Raw genomic sequence first — 27,708 nt, forward strand, 5'->3', positions numbered from 1 at the left:
TGACAAGAGGAGAGACTTAGCAAAAGGTCCTTACTTATTTTTCTTTTCACCCGGCTACGCCGAGAAGTCACTGGCGGTTGTGCTCCGCTCATCCTCAGTACTGGAATCGACAACGTCACAACGCGGACACTAATAAACATTCATCGCAGAGGGCCTTATAACTTCATAAGAACAGCTGCTTCCTGATAGCGCGCGGCAGAACCGCCCCGCCACCAACAGTCTCGAATCTCATTTCTCTGAGCATGGTGTAGCATTCCTTAGCATTCTTCTTGTCAACGTCTATATCTAGTACCTTGATCTTTTTTAGCGGTACTGCTTTAAAAGTAAAATAAATACCAAAGAGAAAAGAAAATAGCGAGATTCAAAATTCCAAAGAAATCAGCGAGAATAATTATTAGAACGAAGTCATCTAATAAAAAAATACCCTTGCAGTGCGCGTATGAAAATACTTTTCATATAACCAGCTTTTTTTGGTACTGAACGTTACATTGCTTCATTACCTTTTACTAGTCTCTTCAATTAATTGATCGTAGATTTCAAAACGCAGTTAAAGTCCTTCCCCCATCCTTCCTTTAAACCCAAAAAGAAAATTTTTGACAATTTATTTGGTGAAGCAAGGTTCGCTGTATTCGCTACTACAGCTAATGCCTCGTCACATTATTTGGGATAAATGTTGAACGTTGGCTATAGTGGAGTTATTATTCTTCTCTTCCTTGGAATAAGTAATGCAAAATATTCTTGGAAACGACTTAACTCCAGCAATGAATTACAATTAATTAGAACTGCTGATGCGCCTTCAATCATAATCGAAGTGATGTAATTAAAGTGATCTATAATTATATATCACTTTACGGAAAAAGCCTACGCTTGACGGATTAACAAATCGTGTGACGTCAAAAAGATACCAAGAATGGAATGCAAGGGCAATCTAAGGCACCGACGCTTCAACATACTGCACCTATTCTGTGCACGGTTTTCTAGTTTTCCCGACGAAAAGTCGAAAACCCATGTATCATCGAAGAATAGAAAAATGGTTTGTCCAGTTGGCCAAGTCATCTGCAATCGATTACAGTGTAATGGTATTGCCACAATTTGTGTAATCGCCTACCAAATCATCTATTCAGTTGATTTCAGTTCACGAAGACCTCTGGTCGTTTCATTTTTACAAATGTCTTGTGATTTTCACTCTTTTTTTCATATACAGTATTAAAAGATCGAAATAGTATTCTAGCAGAAACACCAGCGCAGAAAGCCGGACCATCTGCATCCAGAATTTATACTATTACTAGAACAACACTTCAGCTACTTCCATTCTGGCTTCCTATGTGTGTCTATACGCTGATTACTTTCTGGTCTGTTTCTCACTCTTTCATCAACTAGACAGTTTTCCGTCTCAGTTACGAAGAGTATCCTATTACATCCCCTTTCTTTCCCCCGGGTGTAGGCGGTTCGAAGGTTAGCTGCACTTTACCATTTTGGAGACAATGTCAAAAGCTTTCAAAAATAAGGATGTAGGCTCTCTTCAGAGCAAGATTTTATCATTCATAAGATCTGTGTCACGGGTTTAGCTATAAGAGCTCATCACGTGTGCTGTTTGACAGCTTCACAGTCAAGTTCACTCATGCACAGCAGCGACACTTAGTGCTAAACAGAATGTGAACATCATCTGTTCAAATTCTTAATGCCGAGCGTTTTATTCTCCATAAAAGGATTATGTCCTTAAAAGCGAGGGCGTATCCTACTTTTCGTTCTTATTCTTCGCGGAATTCAAGGAGAACGATAAGTAACCTTTGAAAACGTCCTTTGCAACACAGCCAAAATACATCTGGAATTTGGTAACGGTTCAGTCATGAAACAGGTGGACGCCCACTAAGAGTATTATTTTGCGTGTTTGGGGATACGAGGATGCCAGGATGTTCTGATTATGCAGAAGAGACAGCTACAACTATATAAGCAGGTGAAACTATATCAAATGTCTCTGGCTTGGTCAGTTGAATCAGAAACACTAAAACATCATGGATTAACAGAAGGAATAAGGTAAGTAATGTAAAAATAGTTATACTGCAAATTTTAGCAGCTCTCAGCAGATGGCGCTTGATAATACTTCAAATAAATTACTGCAACTAAAGCAATTTTTTTTAGAATAATTCGTTCTCAGCATGTTTTGCGTTACACAGGCAGGTTAGTTCTAAGAGAAGTCATCATACACTTTAAATGCGAGTATTAATTCCTAACACGCTTAGTATTTTATTTTAAAAAAGTATGCAATTATTCGTTTGTAATTGTACTTCTGAACTCCTAAAGAAATAAAAGACACTTAGAAATGCTAATGCCAATTGGTCTTGCATAGTTATTTTATTTTTGTGTTCAGAAAAGGAAATTGCGAGGTTATTCATAATGTATTATGAACATAAATTGTTCATTATGAAAAATAAATCAGTGGCAGAGAAGGAAAATACATGGGATGATTATAAACTGCCAGGGGATACAGTCTTACAGTAAGTGTAAACTGGTCTGTGGTCAAGTTACTCAAGGAGGTTAAACAGGTTAAGGCAGGTTATATGAAGTCTTTTTCTAAGAATGCAACGAAATGTAACAAGGAATTCTCTGTACATGTTAACACTAGAAGGAAAGGGTTGAATCACATTTGTCCAGTGGATGCAGATGGAAAAACTGTTGATGATCGTGAATAGACATGAAGTAAGAGACAAGGTTAATAGAAGCCTAATGTGGATTGCGGTTAAATGAAAAGGAAGGTACAAGAGAAACTGCCCAGCAGTGATCTTCATACATTAAGAGTCTGCAGATAAAGGAACCACTAGGTGGCAGTGATCACAGGGTACTGATGTCAGAATTACTTAAAGATGTAACAACCATCAGCTTTAAAGGGCAGGGTTTTTACTTTCGTAAGGTGACTACAGTGGTCTCAGAGATTCTTTAAATTTTATACAGTTGGACCAACTGACGATGTTACCAACAGCAAATTCTAAATGGGAAGCATTCAAGAAATTAATCTTGTACGCTCATAGGATTTTCATATCAATTAAGAAATACTGTTTAAGGATTATGCCTAAATGGATGACCTAATGAGACTTGTGGCAGAGAAGAAAATTGCATGGGATGCATAAATTATCAGGAGACACAGATTCCTATGGTAGATATAAGGTAATCTGTAATCAAGTCACAAAGGACATTAGGGAAGCAAAGGAAGATTATCAGATCTCTTTGGCAAACAATGCAAAAAAAAAAAAAAACAGTAAAGACTTCTTTACTTATGTAAACTCTAGAAGGAAGAGGATGAATGAGATTGGTCCACTTGACATCGACGGTTCGATTGTTGATGATCCTGCTCAGGTAGCTGACAACCTGAATTTTGCATCTACATTTACACATGAGGAGATCTGTAGGGAAGTGGAAGCCAAAAGCTTTTATCAAACTTTGGCAAGAAGCTAAATGATTTTGTAATTACTGAGAGAGTAAAGCGGAAGGGAAACTGTTGAAATTGAACATAAAAAAGGTACCTGGGGTTGATGGAATCTATGCAGTTATATTAAAGGAAGCAGCAATGGAAGTAAGCAAACTCTTAGCCATAATTATGAAAGCTTCTTTGGATTCACGGGAGGTCCCCATGGACTGGAAATGCGCAAATGTCTCCCCAAATCACAATGGGAAATCAAAGGGTGAAAGGAGTAATTAGAGACCTGTTAGTATAACTTCTGTTCCAGGGAAAATAATGGAGTCATTGGTTAAGGAAGCGATGCAGGATCATCTAGACAAGAGTGCAGTTATAGTTCAGACATAGCAGGGGTGTTTTAAGGGGAAGTCTTGCCTGACAAATTTGATTGGATACTATGATGTGGTGACAAAGGAACTGGATGCAAAAAATAATTTTGATATCGTATGCTTGAACTTTATGAAAGCTTTTGATACTGTGGCACATAGAAGACTATTGTACAAATTGGAGCAGTATGGCATTAAGGCAAGTTACTACAATGGATATAAGGATAGTTGAGTGGGAGAAAACACAGATTGGTTATCAATGGACACTGCTCTTCGTGGACTAATATTATTAGTGAGATCCCCAGGGTTCGGTGCTGTACCCATTTTTGTTTTCGGTGTTTATCAATGATATTGATGAAGGTATATCAGGTTGTTTAATATCTCAGTTTCAGACGATACGAAAGTTGGCAGAGTTATTAATGACATTAATGATAATACGCTACTGCAACAGGATCTGGAAAAGTTGAGCAGATGGGCTGAGAGGTGGCAACTGAAGTTTAACATTGACAAATGTGAAATACTGCATATAGGCAGCAGTAACCCGAGAGTAACGTATCAAGTGGATGGTACTGCACTCAGGGAGGTGGAGAATGAAAAGGACCTGGGGATAATTGTGCAGTCAGATATGAAGTTTTCTGAGCAGTGCTGACAGGCTGCAAGAGTAGCTCATGGTGTCTTGTCAGATATACAGGAGTTTTGCTAGTAGGGATAAGGGGTGATTGTCGCCTTGCATAAGGAAATGGTCAAGCTACACCTTCAGTACTGTATACAGGTCTGGAGACTCATTTTAGGAAAAATTATTATTATTATTAGTTTATTTACTCAAGGGTTACCCCCCTGTACAGCTAGTGGGCTAGGAGGGTGTATAGATATTTTGAAATATACATCATACACTTTTATACAAATTTTCAGATCTTTACAATAATTATTAAAAAGATAAATACATTTACTTAATTGTATTCACTTTGAAATAAAATAGATCTTAAATAATTGAAGAGATAAATATACAGGTAGGTTGACTTATATACATTTTCTTCAGCAAACTAACAAAACAGATTTATTTATTTTTCATTATATTATTGCATTTAATTGTTTATATCATACAAATTTCCGATAAAAAAATTCGGCTCAATTTTCAACAGCAGTCTTGGTGATTTAGTCCAGATTTGGGTTCTGTACGTTTTATTGACTTCAAACTTTACCGGATCAATGGCGAAGGTGTTGAAGTGTTTAGAGCTGCTGGAACGAGTACAGAGAAGGGCAACGAGATTGGTGAGTGGAACAAAGGGTTGGTGTTGCCAAGAAAGGCTTAAGTTATGCAAATTACAGTGTCTGGCAGTGGCGTCCAGGTATCATCGTAAGGGAAGGCATGGAAACCAGGTCCGGGTAACGTTGTAAGGGGAGGGGGGCATGTCGACCAGGCTTTTGAGGTTTTTTTTTTTAGAACGTCTCCTGTGTTCTGACCTGTTTTAACAAATTTTTGGTTAAGGGAGGAGCATATTACCCCTCTGCCCACCCCTGAATACGTCTCTGGTGTCTAGAGACTAGGTACTTGCGAGGTGATCTAATTGAGGTCTATAAGGCCTTGAATGGTTTTAGCAAGCGCAATGCCAATGTGATTCTACCTCTTGCTCAGATTACTCACCTGAGGGGACATAAATTCTAATTGAGGAAAGGTAATTGTAGAATAGATGTGCGGAAATTCGCCTTTAGCTAGCGGGTGGTTGATAGTTGGAACAAATTTCCATCTGCTGTATTAAATAAGTTCAAGGCAGAACTAGACAAACATTTGGAGTTAATAGATGGGTGAAATGGAAGGGTTTTTTTTTTTTTTTTTTGGCTAATGCTTTATCAGACTTGCTTTCTTGCATCATATGCTAATCCCCAGCAGCGCTTAAAATCCTCTACGCCTGATTTATGACAGAATAAAGAAATATGGTAGCCAAGGCTACCATATTCTTTAGATGAATCGTATTGGTATCAGTAGTGGGAAATGGTGCAAGAAAGGAAGTGTATACAGCATCATCAAAAAAAAAAAAAAAACCTTCTCCCATCACCTCTCGATACTCTTCAATAGTCTGTCTAGTTCTGCCTCGAATTTATACAAACTACTCACTTCCACAACAAATGGAAGCTTGTTCCAACAGTAAACCACGCGCTCGCTAAAGGCAAATTCTGCACATCTATCCTGCAACCATCTCTCCTCAATTTGAATTTGTCCCCAGCCCCCACCATGTGTGTTGTCTGAGGAAGAATGCCATCAATATTGACCTTAATCCATTTAAAGCCGTAAACACCTCAATCAGATCACCTCGCAGGTGCCTATTCCCCAGACGATGCAATTTGCAGAATTGAAGCCTTTTTGGTTTATAGCATCCCTTTGTTCCCCTCGCCAACAACGTTGCTTGCCTTTCTCTGCTCCCGTTCTGGCAGATTTACATCCTTTCTAAAATTGTGCCTCTAAACCTGTATTCAGTACTCAAGATGCGGCCTGACCATTGCCTTACACAATGGGATAAATTATCGATGTACATAACCTAAATATACATTATGGTATTTTTATAGTCCATTATATGGAATTTATGTGATTATGATACTGACAGGAAGAAAATGACAAAAAATTAATAATAATAAATAAATAAATAATAATAAATAATATATATACACATACATCTGTATAATTTATTCGATATATTAATACAAACTTATATATACTCTTTCATCCTTTAATGCTGCTTTGCGTTTTTCTATTATTAATAAAATTAACATAAAGAGGATTTATGGTTAGTATAATGACTTTACTTCAGATGCAATAAGAATTTCAATTTATTAAATGCTCTCTGTCTCTCTCACAGGCAAGTGTAGAGAAAGGATACAGCTTAGAAACATAAACCTGGTTTTTTTTTTTTTTTTTTTGAGGTGTCTAAAATGCAGGGATGGCCCGATTGTTTTTTTTTTTTTTTTTTTACCTGCACCATTTTGTAAAAGCGTTATGTACCATTTGCGGGTGAGGATCCACAAGCTACCGGGTTCAACCCTCCCCCGCCATCTTTACTGATCCGAACGCACCACTAAATATTATTTTTTAACTGTAGAAGGGAATTTTATGCTAAACGCTTGTAATAAATAAACAATTAAAACAATTTTACATTTATGCTATAAACGTAAAAGGTTAACAAATAAATGTTCGTAATTACAAATCGATGTTATGTAAAGCTTATGATGTCTTGTGCTTACTAACCTGCGCTAAATTAACGTTAAAAGGCGGTAAATAAGAAATGTAGGTTCCCTTTACGTTAAAAAACTGGTCATAACTTCTAGAAATAAGAGTGAAATTTAAAGTAATCTGGGTAGCTTCATTTTTGAAATTGGTTTTCCTTTTTTTTTTTTTAACAATTTTTTTTCACATCAGGAAGCATGCCACTAACAATCGAGTACGTACGTTTGAGTGATACGCTCGACGCGAGTTGATTACTCATGTTGAAATAATTTGATTGCATCGTAAAGTGCTGCCATCTCTTGATAGCTAAATGGTAATTACATTTAGTTTAGTTAGCTTTTATATTTTATTTAATAAGTTAAATTTCTTATCCCGTCCCGCACACGGAACGTAACTCAGGTAAACTTTATTATTATTATTATTATTATTATTAGCCATACGGTGCAAGGAAGCCTGAGGCTTATGCTGCACCAGCCAAAAAAAAAAAAAAAAAATTCTGAATTACCCAGAGAGAGAGTGTCAGAAGTAAGAGGGAATCACCAAGAAAGAGAAGAATGATGATATCCAGCTCAGGACCCTGGGTGTGCCAAGCCCATACTCACCAGATGTGAGCCCATGGGGTTAATAATCCACAATTAGATTGCTTCGTTTATTTATAATCCACAATTAGATTGCTTCGTTTATTTAAAACAAAAAAAAAAAAAAAAATGTAAGGAGTGACGAGTACAAAACACATGGTCTTCCATTCAAAAACATCAAAAATTCCAACAGAGGAGAGCCCTTCAGTCCCAAAAAAGGAGCACAAGGTGAGCCAAACTTTAATTCTTGAACCAGGATCGTTGAATTCTAGAATTGTCCATATTTACAATCACGACTGTGCAATGGTAGCCGGGAACTTGGATGCAAGTTTGGTTTGGGGGCTTAATTTGAAAAGGTTGCTAGCTTTGCAGCTCTATTCAAATATGTCTAAGTATCTTTAGATTAGAGTTTAAATGTAATAGAAATTACGCTGTGCTGCCACTTTATTAGGTACACCTACCTAGTAGAGTGTTGAGCCTCCTTTAGCCTTCAAAACATCCTCAATTCGTCTAGGCAAGGCAAGGATTGAACAAGGTGCTGAAAACGTTGTGCAGGAATGGAGTACCATGCATACATGAGTGTGTCACGCAGTTCCTTGAGATTCGACGGTGGTGTAGGCCTGCAGAGAACAGCCCTTACCGGCTCATCCCACAGATGTTCAATAGGATTGAGATCCATGGACTGAGTGGGCCACTGCAGCAAAGAAAAGTCATTGCCATGTTCCTGGAACCATTCTATAGTGATTCGGGCTTTGTGCACCGGCACATTACCCTGCTGGAAATAACCATCTGACTGAGGATAAACTGTCAACATGAACGAATGCACTTGGTCAGCAACTATGTTTAGGTACGATGTGGCATTCACACGTGAATCTATGGGTATCAATGGACCCAACGTGTGCCAAGAAAACATTCCCCACACCATAACAAAGGTACGCGATGTGGCCGTCGGCTGTTGCAGACCATTCGCAACAAAGTGCGACTAGTGCTCCGTTGGGATATTTTGTTTGTGCACCAAGGTTGTATTCTGACGTGATGTGCGACATTGTGGCCTGTTTGTTTGCTTGCACAATTCTAGCCATCCTCCTCTGACCTCTGAGGGAGAGTCAGAAGTAGAAGGGAATCACCAAAAAATATAAGAATGATGATATCGAGCTCAGGACCCTGGGTGTGCCAGGTGAGCCCTCTGGGGTAATTTTATGGAAAAGTATCATAACCACTAGAGTACTGAAACATTTACGTTTGGTGATGAAAAGGCAGTATTGAAGTGTAATTTGAACAACATAGTAAAGCAATTAATCGCTTTTAAATCGTAAAGTTTGAAAATAATTCTTTAATGAACAAGAAAAATGTTCAATTTCTAGGAAATTACTTGAAACTACTTTTAATACTAATTAAATGAAATGATTAAAATTTTAATGAAAATTTATTTCTGTAAGGTGTATTTTTTAATTGTAAGAGAAAAAATATACGAGATAGTCATGAAAGATAGACTTATTCTCGTATATTCATGAAATGAATTCCTTTTTTTTTTTTTTTAATTCTAAGTTTAACGCAGATTTTAATATTTATGTGTATTTTTAAAATTTCCTGACTGTGAAAATATAATTTTTTTAAACTGGAATATTCTGTGAAAATTCATGGGTATGTTTTTTTTTTCTTCTAAAAATACACAGCAAAGAGATTTTAAGGAATGAAAAATCTTTTATTGAGTGATAATATTTTCAAAGAAAATCTAATAACTAAAATGTGCGCAAGAAGTTCTCAATTCTGATAACATACCATTGAAACAGCATTTATTGTTGCAAATTTGCTGGAATCAGTGAAGGTTTTCACCGATTCCAGAAAATACTTCGTTAATTCTGGAAGCTTTTTTGTAATCGGATCCACGAATGTCAGGCACCATTTGAAATATTCGCAAGATAAATGCGATCAATCCAATTACACAAGCACAGATGACACTTTCCACGGATAAATTATAAAGCTATACGAACAAATTTTAATTTCTTGATTGTAGTTAAAGCTCAAAAATATTCATATTCTAAAATTATAATCTACCCGCGTGTTATTAAATGGTAATATTCTGAGAAATTATAAAGTTTGAAAATAAACACGCTTTTCAATGAGATGAATTTTTAAGTTCTAAGGAGAAATTATAAAGTTAAATGAACAAACTAATTTTCTGACTCCCGTTCAAGTTTGAAAATAAACATCCATGTCTGAAAATTATAACGTAAACGTTGTCATTTTCAAGCTGTAATTATGTTCTTGCTTATTATTCTGGTTAAATTTCGAAAATCTTCATTAATGAAGCAATTTTAACGAATGAAAGTCTTGATTGAATACCATAAAGACAATATCAATATGCACGAGTCTTTTGAGGACAGTTTTTTTTTTTTTACATTTCCGTCTGAAGACATGGTCTTCAAGTATAATTCGAGAAAAATAGTACATTACCTGTTCGCGGCATGGAAAAATTTTTTTCGGAAAAAAACAAATCAACAAATCAATTTTCGGAAAAACAAATCAATGCGATGTCACTCATAAGTTTGAAGACAGGCACTATCTCCAGTAAACGATTTATGGATCATTTCGTATAAATGAAACACACCGAAAAGAATATAGAGGAACAAATGGTGTGGGTGGGCATAAAAAAAAAAAGAAGCAATTTCTACGGTGATATTCCTTTTCTGAAGGTCTTCGCGTGAACCGTGTCTTTGCAACCTGAGTAACATTTCAACATCATTTCCTAAGCTTTGTAGAGTAGCTTTCCCATTTTCAGTGAACAAAGGTAATTCTTATGGACAAATAAGTATTCTGTTGTGCAAGTGTTAGTCTTGTAAAATTTAAAGAGCAGTCCGATGCTCGCAGATCCAATTACAGGAAAATACTTCTAGAATTCACAGACAATCAGCGAAAAGCAGTCAACAACGAGTATTGAGAACTTTATTATTATTATTATTATTGATAATGTCTCCTTTGTAATCAAGGTTTGCATTCTATTTAGTGTTATTAATGGTATGTTATCAGAATTGAAAACTTTATTATCTCATGCACATTTTTTTTATTATTGATAATGTCTCTTCAGTATTCACAAGATTTGCATCCTAGTGTTGTTAGTGCTATGATTTCTGAATTCCAGACATCCTCTAACTTTCCTATTTCAGTGAAGTTCGACTGAAGAAAGGTAATTGTTATGTACAAATAAGTGTTATTTTTCGTTGTGACAAAATCGGTCCCCGAACATTCACCATTACTACACTTGCCTACTCATTAGCGGCGGGCCCTGGCTGAAAAGAGTTTTCCTAATAATGATCAAGGCTTTTTTTGGTAAAATACTGTACATACTTCCAGAACGCCGAGGAAGTACCCTAGGGACTCACATCTGGTGAGTATGGGCTTGGCACACCCAGGGTCCTGAGCTGGATATCATCATTCTTCTCTTTCTTGGTGATTTCCTTCTACTTCTCTCTCACAGTGTAACTCCGAAATTTATTTCAGCTGATGCAGCATAAGCCTCAGGCTTCCTTGCACTATTTGGCTAGTAATAATAATAATGTGCAATAGAAAGGCGTGTTGCCGACCGGGCTAGCCAGGTGGGTAAAGTGCCTACCTGGCAACACAAAGGTCGCGGGTTCGAATCCCGCCTCGGGCTTGGATCAGAGTAAAAATGCAAAGAGTTTGTGAGTTGCATTATGGCCACAGAAGGTGATGCGCCAACAACTAACATAAAAAAAAAAAAAGAAGAGGGGACTGCCTACCCTACCACCCCTCGGGAAAAGTTTTAGAAAGTCATGGTGACAAATGAGTCGAATTTGGGGGTTTTCCAAACTCTTAATTTTTAATGATATTTTTTCTAAAACCTCAAAAAAAAATTACCATTTTGGCCGCTTTGTAATTCTTTGTTGCAATGTGTAGTATAATGAAGTAACTTTTCCTTTATTTGATTCTTCAATTATATCATATTTACACATTAAACAGTATGCCTTCTCATTCCCCAGTGATATTTTTAAATAACTGGGTTATAAGTGTTAATTTGACATTTCAAATTACAAAAGTATAGTAAACTGGACAAAACTAATGTAACAGATATTATTTTTTAAATTAATTTAATTTAATTTTAATTTAATTAATTTAATTAATTTAATCCTTGCGATTGGCGATCTTCAATAGATGAGCCACAAAATCAAGCTGTGCATTTAACTCAAGTCTCCGCCGACTTGCCAATCGCATTAGTAATAACAAATATTTTTTTTTAATATGATTTTTTATTTTTTTTTTACTTCCGGGACGCCCTTCGGTGCGTTCTGGCAGAAAAACAAAAAAGATCTGATAATAATATGAACATTCTTCCATTTAAGCTACTATAATACACATTTGTATTATTATTTGTACTTGATATTATTACAAATAATAACTTAATATTAATAATAAGTTATTATTAATAAAATAATAACTTAATATTATTACAAATATTAAATTATTTGTAATAATATTATGTTATAATATATAGATTATAATAGTTTGAGGAAATGGAAAAAAAGTTCTTTGAAATCATTAAATTATTAACAAACAATACCCACACTCAAAACCAACTTCGCTTTTCTCAGTTGTGACGACACCATTGCATTTATCATCTTATCACATAACCCCGATTATTCGTAGTACATGAATATCTTTTTGGATTTCTCCATTGTATCGACAGTTACCTCGACCTAACTCTTTTTTTTTAATTTAATTTTGTTCCTGCATTCTTCAATTTCCTCTTTTCCATAGCTGCCCTCATTCCCTCCATCCATGTGCTTCTAGGTCTTCCGCTCCTTTTCCTTCTACGGGGTGTCCATTCCATTGCTTTTTTTTTTAGGTAATCTCTTCTCCTATTCTCATAACATGTCCATACCATTCTAATTTTTTTTTGTTCTATTTTGTCGATGTTTATTTGGGTGTCCATTGCTTTTCTTATGCCCTTTCCTAACTTTCTAGTTAAGATCTTCGGGCTGATCTTCTCCAAAAATCCATCTTGACAGCTAGCAATTTCTTTCTTTGCCTTTATAGTCCAAATCTCGAATCCATATAGTAAGATACTCTGAAAAATTGCATTGTATAGTAATCGTTTGGTTTTGGGAGAATTTTATTGCTCCATAATATTGAATTCAACATTCTCAAGACTTTTCTTCCCTCATTAATTCTCCTTGTAATCTCATCTTCAGATGAACCATCCATCTACACAATATCACCGAGATATTTAAACTGCTTCACATTCTTTATCTCTGCTCCATTTACACTCAAAATATTCCCTGTTGAATTCATATATTCAGTCTTATTAAAATTTGTCAAACCCCATTCTCTATATTGTTCCAATAGCTTTCTACGCATATAGTTAGCATCCTCCGCAATCAGTACATGAATATAGCAGTTTGAATAACTATGATGACAGTCCTTCAAAAAGATTGCGGAAATATTTAATTTTGACACTCTTACTCTTCAATGCTTCTTTTATATCAGATATTCTTCTGTATTCGAATTCTGCGAACGCCTTCCTAAATATAAATAAATAAATACATTTTCTGTTTATACTCCGGGACGACCAAACGGTCAGAGATCTTATCGGATATCTAGAAAACGATAGGCCACACCTTTAAATCAACTGATAATTACAATAAGAAAACAGAAATTAAATATGAAGTTAAGTTTTCTAGAAACTGTTGAAACTGTATGGATACTTACAATGCTCTTTTGACTTTCCAGCTCTCTTTTGTCGCAGGATTTAAAGGGATTCATTACTGAAAAATGTTAGTGGAACTATAGAAGTAGCTATCAAATTAGTCCATGGTTTCGAAAGTGCTTTGCGCCCTTATCTTCTTTTATCTTACCATAAGTGAAGCTATGCCTAAGGACCACCCGTTCATCGACACCAAAGCGCAGAGAGATCCCAGGAAAACCTATTCTCAGGTTTTGGTGGTGAACATCTCCAACATAGTTAAGTTGCTAGTCATCGAGTTACTAGCTCTGGGTGCCATGCACTACAACAAAAAGCAGTACAGAAATGTCGATCCCGGTAAATGGGTGCCTGCGATCAAAGAAGATGATGTTCGCTGGTGGTTAGTTTCCCTTTTCTCTGTCTATCAAAATGATTATAGATGCCTTTACAGACTCGCCTGCGAAGATACAACGACAGCCAAAAACTATTGGAAAGGACGGAAACTGATTCTTGGATATCAGGATGTGCTTAAAAGGTAAATATGTTAAAATATTCAAAATGTGATATTTTGAGTAAATGGCCACCAGCGTCAAATTGGATATTTTGACGCACATAAGCGATTAAGAGAAGCACTATAGGTGGTAGATGACTTTCATCAACCGGTGAAATAGCACCACTTTGCTTATTGGAGGCTTGAAGTGGTGAAACCCATATTTAGTCTCTAGAGCAAAGTTTCCGGCATCCCCCTCCCCACTACTTCTCCTTCAACCCATGCACGGTACTAAGTACTATAGGTTTTGATACCTTTCGTGTTTGGGGGTTTCATGAAAAAAAAAAAATCCAATCTTTTTCACTAAAACATAAGTTATTCATTTTAATTCATGTACATTGGATCTATAGCTCATTCCCTCCAGGGTAACACGGTGGTTATAATTACTGTCCTCCCACACCGGGTGATAAAGGCCTGGGTTCGAATCTAGTCATTGACTCAAGGATCTGTTATAGGCTTTTTTTTTTTTTTTTTTGTACTCCGTGAATGAGTGTCAGTTTCAAAATAGGATAAGGTTTCTTTCTTCTGGAAACTGGTTTATCTTCTCTCAAAACAAGAGAAGCAGTGGCAATAATATGGACATAATACAAATTGGTGGACAAGGTTGTGCTTGGGTAATCCTAATAACTTTTTTTTTAATAGCTAGCGATGGGCATAATCGGGAGGCTATAATGGACTATTAATTCATGCCATTGTGCTCATTCTGGTTAGTAGTTAGTAACTACTAATCATTCGATTATATTCATATCATTCGAACGATTAGCAGAGTAGTGATGGACATAATCGAAGTTGCAATTAATTCAATCGATTATGATTAACAGTCACATTTACTTTGAGAACGTCTCGGTTAGTAACAAGTTCTCGCGCTATAAACATTCTGAATAACTTAGTTGTTGCACTTCTTCTGAGAGTGTGTCGAATTATCTTATTTGATGGAAAAATTCGAACCAGCTTTTTTAATTGCTTAAAATTTCCATAAACCGTGTTTTGTATCATTCCGCAATTATATTCTATTTCTATCTAAATGTTTCCGTGATGTACTCTTTATCATTGCTTCCATGATTTTTTCCTACCACTGGTCTATAATTACCCACCTCACTCTTATTACAGTCTTTGTGTATTGACGATACAATGGCATCTTCAAGCCAGAGGAATTTCTCCCAAGTCTAATGATGGCCTCATAAATAGCTTGCGAGCTACCTTGCTTCTGATAAATCTACCTTTTTTACAGGGGACTTCAATATGCCCACCCTAAGACTTCATTACCTTCATTGAAAATTTAGGGTTGGATTTCCTTGATTCCCAGCCTACAAGGGGCGACCAAGCGTTAGACCTAGTATTTCATCGTACTGCAGATTTGACGCCCACAATACCGACCTTCACTTTTAATTCAGACCACAAACCACTCGTTTGCTTTTACGTTCCCGTCGATGCATCCTAGGGATGATGAAGTCCTAACCAAACCATTTTCTCAGTTAATTTCATCAGATAATACGTCATAATGAGTTTTCTCACCTCAACCAACTGGGCAGCACTTTCCATCCTACCGATCGAAGAAGCCACTAATGGTCTGGCTTCCCTCCTAAAGGCAGTGGCAATTCAAGAAGTTTCAAAAACCATCAGAATCTCTAAATGGACAAAACCATGGTTCTCAAGAGATCTGAAGCCCGCTGTTCTGGATAAGCAACGTGCCTTCAGCAAATGGACTACTGGATCCACAAGTGATTTTCATTAGTTTTAAAAAGAAACTAGCATTTTTCCTGAAGCAAAAGCGACATGCCAACAATAGATACATAGCTAACAGGTTAGTTTACTCAAAGCGGCCATTTGCACAGCATTGCAAAGATATTAAGTTGGATGAAAGCCTTTTCGTTGAGTGGGCGATAATACGTTTGGTGAGAGTCATGTAAAGAAAGAATCGAATCCTCCCATCTCCATCCCATTACGTGATTTGACTCTTCTGTCTAAACTTCACATCACGAAGGAGAATCTGATGAAAGTAATAAACGAGTTACAGAACAAAGCTACTGTTCCGATGTCCCTTGTTCGGAATGGGTTTGACACTACTGCGTCAAACCCATTCCGAAGAATTCGAGGCCAAAAACTGCGAAGGATTTAGAATTTTCGTCCTATCTCAGTGGGCTCTTCGCTCCTTAAAGTATTTGAAATGGCAATCCTTATTCAACTTATGGAGCACTGTTTCCATCACAGACCTCGCCACCTTCACACCGTGGTCCCTGAAAGCTCTACTACCACCGATCTCCTTCAAACTCTTTTACATACAGGAAGCTTTGATTTCTCGAACTGAGCTCGACAATTTTTCTGGTCGTTAAATCTGCATATGACAGGATTTCCATCACATCCTTACTTAACATCCTGAAGAACTACTTCAGGATCTCAGGTAACCTCCTCACCGTACTCAATTTTTCAGGAAAGATGGCTCCTTGTAGAGCATAATGGTCTCTCCCGTTCCTTTACTGTCTGCAGAGGGATTCCTCAAGGTGGCGTTTTGTCAGCAGCTGCTTTGGAACCTCTTCTGGCAAATTTGAAAAACATGATCTCTTACGCCGGTGATTTGAAGCTCTTCATTCATTCAGATCAGCCAGAGCAAGCGCTCTCAGTTCAAAGAGCTGCAATAAAACAAATAAATGAGGTAAACACCTTTCTGCATTACATTTGACTCGAGATAGATGCAGAAAAATCTGCCCCGATGGCCTTCACAAAGAGGAAAGAATAAATCCCAATGACATGCTTTATTTAATGTCTAGAAATGGACATCAAATAAAGCATGTCAACTCTACCACAGGGACCTCGGTTTGGTGTGGGATTCGAACCTGTCTTTTCTGGAGCACTTCAAGGATCAAATTCTACGCAGTCCTTTGGTCTGTTCGACAGGAACTGGTTGTTTACGGCAATAAGAAACTAATATCTAGATTTGTCCAAACTTGTGTTGTACCCGTGGCTCTCTACGCGTCGGAAATCTGGTCCTCCAACCTACCTGCAGCAGTTCTTGGGGCTTGAGTATTGGCTGCTGCGATCCCTCAATAGGTCTTCAGGACATCCCCTTACTATCTCTAGGGCTATACTGCATTCGCTGCATGGAATGACCCCTTGGAAACAATCACTACTCGCAATATAATTACCCTCTCCAAGCTTATTTCGGGTAGACTAGATGCTCCCATCATCGACCGGCTCATCATTCTACCCAAAGACACAAAAGAACAAATAATCACCAAACGTTTAAGATCCGACCAGCCCTCAACCAAATCAGCTCGCTGAGTCATGTTACCAGCAAACACAATTGATCTCCTGAACGACCTAAATATTAACCCCGAGGCGATTTGCGTGGACAAGATCTACAGATCCAAGGTCCTTGCGGACACCTACTCAATGTTGGAATTTTCGATATTTCAGGTCTCCTTCGCTCTCTGTAGGCTTCTGAGGACAAACTGCGCTCCTCCTTCAGTTCCGGACAACTTTCCCGCTCTCTCGCACAGTGTTTCGAGGGATGCAAAATTTATTTAGAACATTTATCTCGAATATTGTCTTAGCTGCTGTAATTTATTTTATCTGTATCCGTTATATTAATTTTTAAAATAACTAAATGCACAAGGCTTAATACATTAAGAGTTTAATATCTATATAATATCGGTGTGTAGATACACCATAGACAACTCTTAAGAAACTACAAAGTAATTGTTGTTGGCATTATTTGCTCTTTCTCATATTGTGCTCTGCCTTCACGACGAGTTGCCATGATATTGCACTACCTCGAATAAGTAATGCTTCACTAATATTGTTACTTATTTTCAGTGACACTAGTCTCAGAATAAGTAACAATATTAGTGAAGCATTACTTATTCGAGGTAGTGCAATATCATGGCAACTCGTCGCGAAGGCAGTATGAGAAAGAGCAAAATATGAGAAAGAGCAAATGATGCCTACAACAACTACCGTTATATTAATGTATATATTGTTAATCTGTTATAGTTATGTTTAACCTCCTAGCAATTTTTTGCTGTCAAGGAGTGCATGTAACCTTTCCTTTTCTTGAATAAATATTAATTGTTCAATGCAGTCTCTCGCTGGCCCCTTAAAAATTACTGAGTGCGATATCATCACCTACAGGAGCCTTGCGGGCTTTTGGGCCCGAATTTTTTTTCTAATTAAAAATCACCTGTAATTTTAATCACTAATTTCATACTCCTCAGTTTCTCACTGCCAAAGTCTTTCGCCTATCAAAGTCGATGCGAAGTATCCGCATCGATCTTCAGCAGAGTTAAGGCTTTTTCACACCCATTACACACGGGTCCAATCCGATTCCTTTTTGTACATGAAAAACTTATTATTACATATCAAGTTGTAGCTCTTACTCTTCAGATCTTTTTATCGCTCTAACTTTTCCGTTCTTTTCCTGATCCGGCGAGCTTTGTATTCATCGATCTCGGCATCCAGCCCGTGCTATACAGGGTGATTCACTACCAGTGCGACAAACTTGCAGGAGGTGTAGGGGGCACAAAGACGAATCGGAATCACATAGCATTGCAGGGTCCGAAATGCCTTCGTCATGCGGTAGAGGACGTTGAACAGGAGGTCGCGTGAACAGCGATCCCGCTGGAAGTCAGCATTTGCGAACCGGTTCCCGAGGCAGTAGGATGGACGAGTATTCAAACGTTGGACTGGCCGACATGCGCCTCGCGTATGGAGCTGTGGACTGTAACGGGCGCGCCGCTCTGCGCTTGTACCAGGAACGTTTCCCGCACAGGCGTGCTCCTCATCATACGATTTTCGCAAGTGTGCACAGAAGGTTACGTGAGACTGGTTGTTTCACGAGAGGTACCATGAATCGAGAGCGAACGACGAGGACGCCAGACAATGAGGAGAATGTCCTACGTCTTGCAGAAGGCAATCCGAGTACTCGAGCAATAGGCCAACGATTGGGTATTTCCCAATCCAGTGTATGGAGGATTCTGTATGGAGGTATGAACTTATTTGGTTTGGTCAACATACCAAATGAGTTCATACCATCTGCAACGCGTCCAATCATTGGAGCCTGCGGATTATCCACTCCGGAGGACTTTTGCTACTTGGTTTCTTCAACAGAAACGGTTCGCAAATGCTGACTTCCAGCGGGATCGCTGTTCACGCGACCTCCCGTTCAACGTCCTCTTCCGCATGACGAAGGCATTTCGGGCCCTGCAATGCTACGTGATTCCGATTCGTCTTTGTACCCCCTACAAGTTTGTCGCACTGATAGTGAATCACGCTGTATATTCTGAATGGTATACATGTTTGTTGGTTAATACTCAAATCTAGAATATTGTCATGCTTAGTATTTTTTCCAACTTACTATACAAATCACAATCGTCTTAGTTTATTTAAACACTCTCCCCGTGTGAATATCCGTCGCACTTGCTCCAATCAATGAGGTAAATTTAAATCATCCATTTCTTCTTCATTTAGAGGCTGTTGTGTTACTCTTTTCAATCTTTGTCCTAAACATACTCTCCCACCTCACTTTACCTTTGCATTCAACTGCTTCACACCATACCGATTCTCTGCTAGCATGCAGATATTTTCTGGGTAAGTTTTTTCGCGCTCAAACTGCGTTTGATATAAGGAGAATGACTCTTGCCTTCTCCACCTCCTAAACATGTCATAGTTAAACCGTCATCCTCTATAGGCGAGGAGGATGATGGTTTAACTAGGTTAACGCATTTCCGTTAGCCTTATTATATCAGCGTTAGTTGTAGGATATCGAATCCACTAATTTTATTGACACCTATGATGTTACTGTAGAAGACTAACTTTTTGTTTATTACTCTGACGCACTCTTGAAATTATTTGAGCTTGTTCCTCTAGCATAGCTACGGTTCGTTTGAAACATCATTCATATGCTCTCGGCACATCTTGCCAATATGGATGTTGCGGCAACGAACACGAACTGTTGTAGGCGCATCGCTAACATGAGCCATATTGCATCATATCTGAATTGCGTGTTATCTGTGATCGATTTCCTGTTTGCTGGGCGAAACATCCTAGTTTCAGAGAAAAAAACCATGCTACTCTTGCCTGATTAACTCAGTCAATTTGTTAAGACCCATAAAACTTCCTCGCATCATCTTCGAAGACTTGTTGCACCATCTATATTCAAACGTATTCAGTTTCTACAAAATAAGTTACTTTTACCTAAAAGTGTGGGTTATACTGATATTTAAATTCGGGGAATAATTCACTCAAGTCTTAAATTAATCCCAAGATTAAGCATGTACTGTTTATTATCGTGCCGGGACAAAATTTCAAAACCCTCGTTTTAACTTAACTCGGAAATTTCAGCATGGCACTATATCAACAAATCGCCGTAACTCTCCCTATCGGAAGGGGGTTATAATCCCACCCACCCTCCCTTTAAAGTAGAAAGGATTAAAAAAGAAACTGTTGCAATTAACAAAACAATGCACAGTTAGTTTTTAATTTCTTGAATACGGTGCACTGCAGAGATTTCACCTCAGAGCCATAGGTTCTCATCTGGTCGCTCCAAACACTTTCTTGAAGCTACAGTTATTTTATAACATATGCAGGTCAGTGCCATATACTTAGCCAATTAAGTGCCTGAGTAGACAGTTCCTACAACTTGGTTCCATTTTTGTATCCCTAGCAGAAATATACCAGGTGCGAGTCCCCGTTTACCCATACTCTAGCATGGCCTTGGAGCTAGTTGGTTTGTTTCTGTTGAAATCATGGCTTATCAATAAGCCTAACTCAACCACGTTGTAGAAAAGGCCCAATAAAACCCCCTCGCGTCATTGAGGATGATTCGAACTGAAGTCTCTTCAACATTCGTGGGGGAGACTGTGAGGCCGTAGCCGAGTTTTCAGGAGAAAGAGTGCAGTAGCACGAGCTACTTGAGTGAATCGGGGTTCAAGCCCGTGACTGCTAAATACGATTAATGTTTGTATTGATAATTTAAACTCCTCTGACCTGGTGATCCTACCAGATTATAAACAAGAACTGTGCTACCTATGATGGCCTATTATGCAGAACAAAGGCGAAAGGAACGCACTATTCGCTGCCCACAATATTCCCACTTTCTGTATACAGCTCACCAAGGAGATTTCCTAACTGCACCTTTCACTTCTGAGGTCCTCTAATGGTAAGGTTTTGTTGTTTAAAATGATTCTCAGTCAATTCCAAAGATACTAAGCCATGGTAGCATCTTTAGCACCCGAGTACTAACGCCGCTGTTTAAGTTTACTTCCCTCGAACGTACTTTTTCCAGTTAGTTAACCATTCCTTGTTCAAAAAGTTATGCTTAGAACTACAAAAGAAAAAATATATATGCAGCACAAAGTTGTATAATTTTTTTTATATATTTCAGGTATTTGGATGCACCTATCGATGAGAAGATCCTCGCCACTATAGAAATTGCAATATCTCGTGGAGAAAAAGACAAAACATCATGCATACATTATAAGTGTAAAAACTTTTGAAGAGTGTCAGTTATTGACTTTTGTGCTAAAAGCGGCTTCGTCGCGTTTTAGTAGAAAATTAATTTAGAATTCGGTATGCTGATTTTCAACTATTTGATTGTGTTGTAGTCTTATTGACGAGAAGATAGCCATATATCTTATTCCATTATATCGTTTTGTATAGTATAAAGAATGAACCACGAGTCTTAAGGAAGTCTCATCGTTATGTTCTCAATGATAATTATGCCAGTATTGCACACAGCTTTCTGAAATCTATTTCGTTGTAGCGTAGCCAGGATTTAGAATAAGGGCGATTCCAAATTCATCTAGTTGGGGTAGATGGAAGTTGTTCTGTTAACTTAATTTTAATATAAATGAAGTATTGTTCATTTAATGGTTTATTAGCTTGCGACTACCAATCTAATTGTAGACATTAGAATTTCCAGCTCACTGGTTACAATACACCAGTTAATATAACTGGTCCTCTACCTATAAGATTATGTACACAAGTTAAATTTCACTCAAAAATCAACTTTATTTAATTAGCTTTCAAAATGAGACTTAATGACAGGTAGTTTGTTACAGTCCTATTAGCTGAGAATTGAATGAACACAGAAATTAGTCGAGTATTAAGAAACCATATAAGCAGTATGTCAAGGTTCAATCATTGTCTGGGACGGAAAGCTTTAGCAAAGTTCAGAACTAGCACATAGGAGTCTTTATCACACGTAAGGAATGATTCTCTGCACGATGTCAGTCCTTGTTGACGACCGAACTCTAGAATTTCTTTGTAGGAATACACCTTGCTCGTCTTCGATATTTCTTTCAGTGACCTGAAAGAAAATATAAATCGATAACTCACTCCAAGTGAGAATTTGCTTCTTAAATATACTATTCCTTAATGGAAATATCCATGTTTAAAGTTTGGTACAATTACACCATACAATTACGGGCGAGTGGTACTACAGGATTGATAAGACCTACTGTTGCTTGTCAATTGTAGGTCTTGTCAAATTCAATGTAGTCCCCTTAAATACATTTACGAATATTCTATATTATGGAAGTGAAATAGAATGAACAACTAATTAAGTTCATTTTGTATCCAGTTAAGTCTTATTTAACTAGCTTTACTTCCAAATAACCGCTAGTGGCACTCAAGTTCCCTAGCCTCAACAATCAAATTTAATGAGGTTACTCGTTTAATTTTATCTAAATGAAGCAGATTTATCCACTAACTTCATTAAGCAAGAATGAATGTTTCGCTGCCGAAGGAGTTTGGGAACTTATTTCAACCTTCAGTTCATTTAGTCAATTCACTTGCGCCCAAAACTTGGCTGTAGGGGTGGTGCACAAGTAACCATGTAGTACGAACTTCGAAGGCCATGATTTTCTCGCAATGATAGATCAAGTATTATTGCAGATTTACTTACAACACTTATCAAGTTCACTCTGTAAGCAACCAAGTAGTCTTGGCCAGACTTCCTGGTTGCATTCTCCCCCAGAATGCAAGTGAAGGCCAAAGATCCGTAGAGAATGGAAAAAGATTCGCATGTTTCAATGGAAACATGACTAAATTGGGTGTTCTTTCCAATCAGTTGCTTTCATCATTAGCAGGAATGACCATGTGGTCGTTTCCATTGCTGGCAACAGGAAAGGACTTGTCTGTAACGCCACTTCTGGCTTGGAAGTCCACATATCGTGAGTAGGGCCAAAACTTCCGACACTAACTAGAGAAAATTGGTTTCAGGTGCAAACTGAGTTGAATATTAAAAACTAGGAATCCATTTCTAGACGAGCCAATTACTTAGACTGGGATAAGAGTTCTCATCGATACGCGATAAAAAAAAAAAAGTTTCTGTTCATATACGAAAGGTAATTAAGGCTCTGGGTTAGTCATTGGTAGGCATCCTCTGTTGAACCAGAGGAGTGAATAGTCATGATCCGGTCTTAGCTTCAGTTGTGAAGAGGCCAAGTTTGGTCAGCTATGAAAATAACCAACGAGCAAGGGCTCATACAATTCAGTGTAAACTGCAGGCGCGATGGTTTGCTGCGCAGTAAATTTCTGTTATTTCCACTAGCAGAAAGATACCTAGATCTATTTGCTCACCAACTTCGGATCCATTATATGCCCTTTCTCAGAGGTTAAATTAAGCCCTCTGAAACAGAAGTAGTTCAGGTTTAACTACTTATCGAAACAAAATTTTATCTGAAGTCAAACCACCGGTGAATATTATCACAATATTCATTGTACAGGGTTCGGTTCTTTCTGAAAGAGTTTTGCTTGTTTAAGTCACTTCCTGCAAGTTTGCATACAAGAAAGCGACTCAGACACTTACACCTGAAAGTTAAGGTCGCATTTAAGGGAGTTTTTATTTTGGGAAAAAAAAAAAAAAAAAATTGTTTTAGAGGCAATTAGACTAGATCGTAGATATAGCTTAGTTTAATTTTCAGCACTCACTTCTTAGTAATCCGCTTACTTGTTGCAAGATTCATCACGTACATAGTTATGAACTTTTTTAACTTAGAAATTATAAATTAAAATTACGAGCTTAAGATTTGCCTAAGAAAGGAAAGTGAAAATATTTATTGTGAATTATTCCAATATAAATATTGGGAATAATTCATTAATATTTGTATGTATAATGTATATTAAAAGGGCCTCAAATTTAAATATGGCCCGGGTCTATTTCATCCTTAATCCGGCCCTGATCAGAAGTTAACCAGAAGCGCAAGAGGTTCATTTAGTGAAAATGATTCTTTCAAAGCTCATTCCCATTTTCTTAAAATTGGAAGTGATTTTAGGTAAACTTACTTAAATTCATTACCTTGATTATTTATTCAAAATTCATAACTGTTATCAATCATGACGATTGATTAATAACCATTGTCAACCATAGTGTCAAGCTATTGACAAGTCTATTGGTCCCTCTATTCAGAGGCTACCGAATTAAGTTCTTTAACTCAGAAATTAGTTTCATTCAAGTCTAAATTATGGATTTTTGTGAATTCTCGAAACTAGTGTGGTTTCGCAGAAACCTAGGAGATCCGATCTTGGAGATTCCACTTTTGCTTTACTAGTTTTGGCAACTCAAAGTGCGGCATGCTTGGCACGTGTCAATCTTTAGAGCCATTAACATATGCACTAGCAAGCGCGTTTTAAGGTTTTGCTTTAAAATACTTAAAGGAAATCTGCTTCAACAAGTCTTAAAGCGATAGACAATAAGTTAAGCCATTAATTTAGAAAAATTGCTTTGCATAAAAGCATCTAGCCACGAGTATTGTGTGGCTAGATTTAATAATTACCTCAATCTGTTGGTTGATATGGAGCAAGTTTCCTCGATTTTTGTTGTTGAAAAAGTCGAGAATTCCGGAGCAACAAAGGCTAGCGCCACGACAAAACTAGGGCAGACGGGACATTTGCCCCAGACAACAATCCACAAGTTTCGAATCTTCCTGTAGAGTATAGGAAGATTCAAAAAACTTGTGCAACCCATGATGAGAGTTAATTTCTCATTTGAGACAATGCAATTCGTACAGTTGCACTATATATATATATATATAAAAAAACATAACTTAAGAATGCATGTATGCCTGTTTTTATCAGGAAACCAAAGTTTCATATCTCAATGTGCACTTATGGTCATACTTTTCGAAATAAAAAGTGCACCTCAAAGCAGAAATTTTCGTAAAACCGTCTGATCTGATTAAATCATCTAGGAGTAAAAATTAAAGATTTTCACTTAGATATTTGGGTCATTCTGTAGGGGGAAGATATCTGAATAGTTATGAAGCTGTTGAAGGCTATAAAGCAAGCAAGGACTGATGTGAATGTAATTCAATAGTTGTGAAGTAGACTTAATAAATATGACACTTCATCTAAAAAGTAATGTTATTTTTGTGATTACATTTTAAAATACTTACATGATGGCATCACGGATGTTATATCCTAAGTCTTCTAACACATCTGGTTTGGCCCCAATTTCACACACCATTCTGGAAATGCATTTGTTTGCATCCAGTCGAGATATAATTAAGAAGAAACTCTCCATTTGAGCAGGAGTAGCCCTGTGCAAGTTGAATCCCTGGAACACTGGACCCTTTCTGTGTGCAAACCCTGGTGTTTTTACTGGGAACGGAACCTCGAAAACAGAGGGGGGAAAGAAATCCTGTGACAGTGGTTGATAATACGGAACGTCGGACCATCCTGAAGAGTGTCCAGCGTACAGAAAGCTGGGTGCTGTGGCGATCTTGCTTTTACCAGCGTAACTTATGAAGCACAGGAGTTTCACGCCCAGAGCCAATTTGATTGCGGTGAGGCCTACAGCAGTGGCAATACCAGAAGATGGCAGGAATTTAAGTAAGCCAGCGATAGTTGCGAGTGATGGCAAGCCCGGGATAACGGCTAGACTTGGTAAACCAGCGATAGTGGCTGTAGTGGGAGAATGGAAACAAGTCCAGAAAGAAAGTAATATTGTAACCCAGCATATCTTTGAAGTCTTCATTAAGCCTAAGAAGGAAAAAAAAAAAAAAAAATTGATGAATAGTCTAAAGGCACGATTTAAAACTTAATGCAAGTTCTTCCAATGAAGGTAGTTCAGAAGCTAAAGGAACCAACGTGAGCAGTGCAACATACTATACGACTAATTTTCGAAGTTAGTTTTCTTGGGTATTTATTATCTATTGTAGTGTATAGAACATTCAGCTATCTGCAGTTAAGAGAAGAAAGGAAAAAAAAAAAAAAAAAAAATTCCACAACACACTCCCCTCCCGTTGCAGGTAACTTATTGGAAAAACACTGCCATTAAAAATACGTGGCAGTAAGATTCTATCGCACAATGCCGCATAGCTACCATTGAATACAGTAGCTTATATCACGCAACACTTTGAAAACATTCAGAAAAGTACTTTCGAAAATACACAAAGAGCCTTCAAAGTCAACGTAGTAGTGCAAGATAACGCCGTTATTAACTGCACATATCGTTTTTACCATACACTAAAACTGTTGAATTAGTTTGTTATTCAACTTATTATGCTGCCTATATCAACCGAAACTTGATCTCCATGGACCAATTTTGCAGAAATTGTTCATTATTCATTTACATGACTCATTAACAAACATTCTCAACAACACATTCTGTTGGGGAGAGGGTGTAAACATATGACACAAGTATTTAAAGTGGATTTAATCCAATTCGCGTCCTATTAGTAATCGTGAACAGAAATACTGCTGCGATTAACTAAAATTCGTGATTATTCAAATGAAAAATTCTTAAAAGAATGAAATCCGGAATGCGAGAAGTTAATTAATATGGTTGTACATGACTTACCTAAATGAATGATCCCAAAACACTTTTTTTTTAAAAAAAAAAAATCTTTTTTGTCAAAGCTTATGACGACTACAAATTACTCGAGTCTTTCCTCAATGCTACTAGTTTATACACAGTCTTGGTGAACTGAGAACCAATCAGAACAGTAAACTCATTCACATGATTCCAGAATAAACTTCACTTACAATTCCTGATCGACACGGGGAAACATATCAGTTGCTGTTGTTACAGGTGGGGAAGCTCTAGAACAAAGAAAGGCGTGCGTTGATAAGAATATTTTGTTTATATGTTGTTCTTTTTTCACATAAAAACTGTCCAAGATATCAATAGCAAAAAGTAGGTATCGGTTATATGGGTTTCTAAGCAAGTGTTTTTTTTTTGTTTTTTAATTTTTTTTTATGAAAACCCCAAACACGAGTGGCATTAGAACCTATAGTACTTAGTACCGCTTGGGTTGGAGGTTGAGAAGACGAAAGAAGATATTAGTTGACATTGGACTTGGACTTCTGTAGACTGTAATTTTCAGAAAATACGTATGAAGGAAGGGTGTTCCAGAAAACGGCAGTTGAATGAATAAACGAGGAAGATGAAAAGTTGGTTCTGTGAGTTTGAAGTTGGACACTAAATGGATGTTGGCTGCACGTGTTCGGACTGTTTTGAAAGAGAGAGCGGGAATTATAGAGGCCAATTCAGAAGAACAGTGCCCATGGAAGTATCTGTAGAAAAGGCATGCAGCAGAAACAGTACGTCGATGAGAAAGCAAGTGGAAAGACTCTGTTAGAGAGGAGTCATTAATTAACCTAACTGCCCTCTTCTGAATGGCATCTCGAAGGCTGAGAGAGGTTTTGGGCGCATTGCCCCAGGTAGTTAGGTTTCTAGGTAGTTTAAGAGTTGGCGGTTAATTGATGTGGGAACAATATTCCATGGTAGGGCGGATTTGCGATTTCTACAGGGTGAGCAGCTGTTTGGAAGAAAAGTAACGCCGAGAGCGAAAGAGAAAACAAAGTTTTTTTTTAGATGCAGAGGAAGCAATATTTGTAATGTGCTTGTGCCAAGACAGATTAGAAGTCAGGGTAATTTAAG

The 27,708-nt window shown here is 37.5% G+C and overlaps 2 protein-coding genes across 2 annotated transcripts; one reads left to right on the top strand and one right to left on the bottom strand.

Moving 5' to 3' along the window:
* The first annotated feature begins 1,792 nt into the window (after positions 1-1,792).
* Positions 1,793-21,319, top strand: LOC150084560 (uncharacterized). Its single transcript, XM_090376288.1, has 3 exons — positions 1,793-2,037; positions 13,327-13,814; positions 21,208-21,319. Exons 2-3 carry the CDS (start codon positions 13,408-13,410, stop codon positions 21,317-21,319), a joined length of 519 nt encoding a protein of 172 aa, XP_090232414.1. The 5' UTR covers positions 1,793-2,037; positions 13,327-13,407.
* A 524-nt stretch (positions 21,320-21,843) lies between these two features.
* LOC150084561 (uncharacterized) lies at positions 21,844-26,671 on the bottom strand. The gene is made up of 3 exons (XM_090375317.1): positions 26,626-26,671; positions 25,220-25,805; positions 21,844-22,131 (listed from the first exon to the last, which is right to left on the bottom strand). The coding sequence occupies exons 2-3, from the start codon at positions 25,798-25,800 to the stop codon at positions 21,963-21,965; spliced, it is 750 nt and encodes a 249-aa protein (XP_090231443.1). The 5' UTR covers positions 25,801-25,805; positions 26,626-26,671; the 3' UTR covers positions 21,844-21,962.
* Positions 26,672-27,708: the final 1,037 nt, after the last annotated feature.

Source organism: Mastigoproctus giganteus, chromosome 6, assembly GCF_048544385.1.
Source record: "Mastigoproctus giganteus isolate SK-2022 chromosome 6, ASM4854438v1, whole genome shotgun sequence".
NCBI lineage: Eukaryota > Metazoa > Arthropoda > Arachnida > Uropygi > Thelyphonidae > Mastigoproctus > Mastigoproctus giganteus.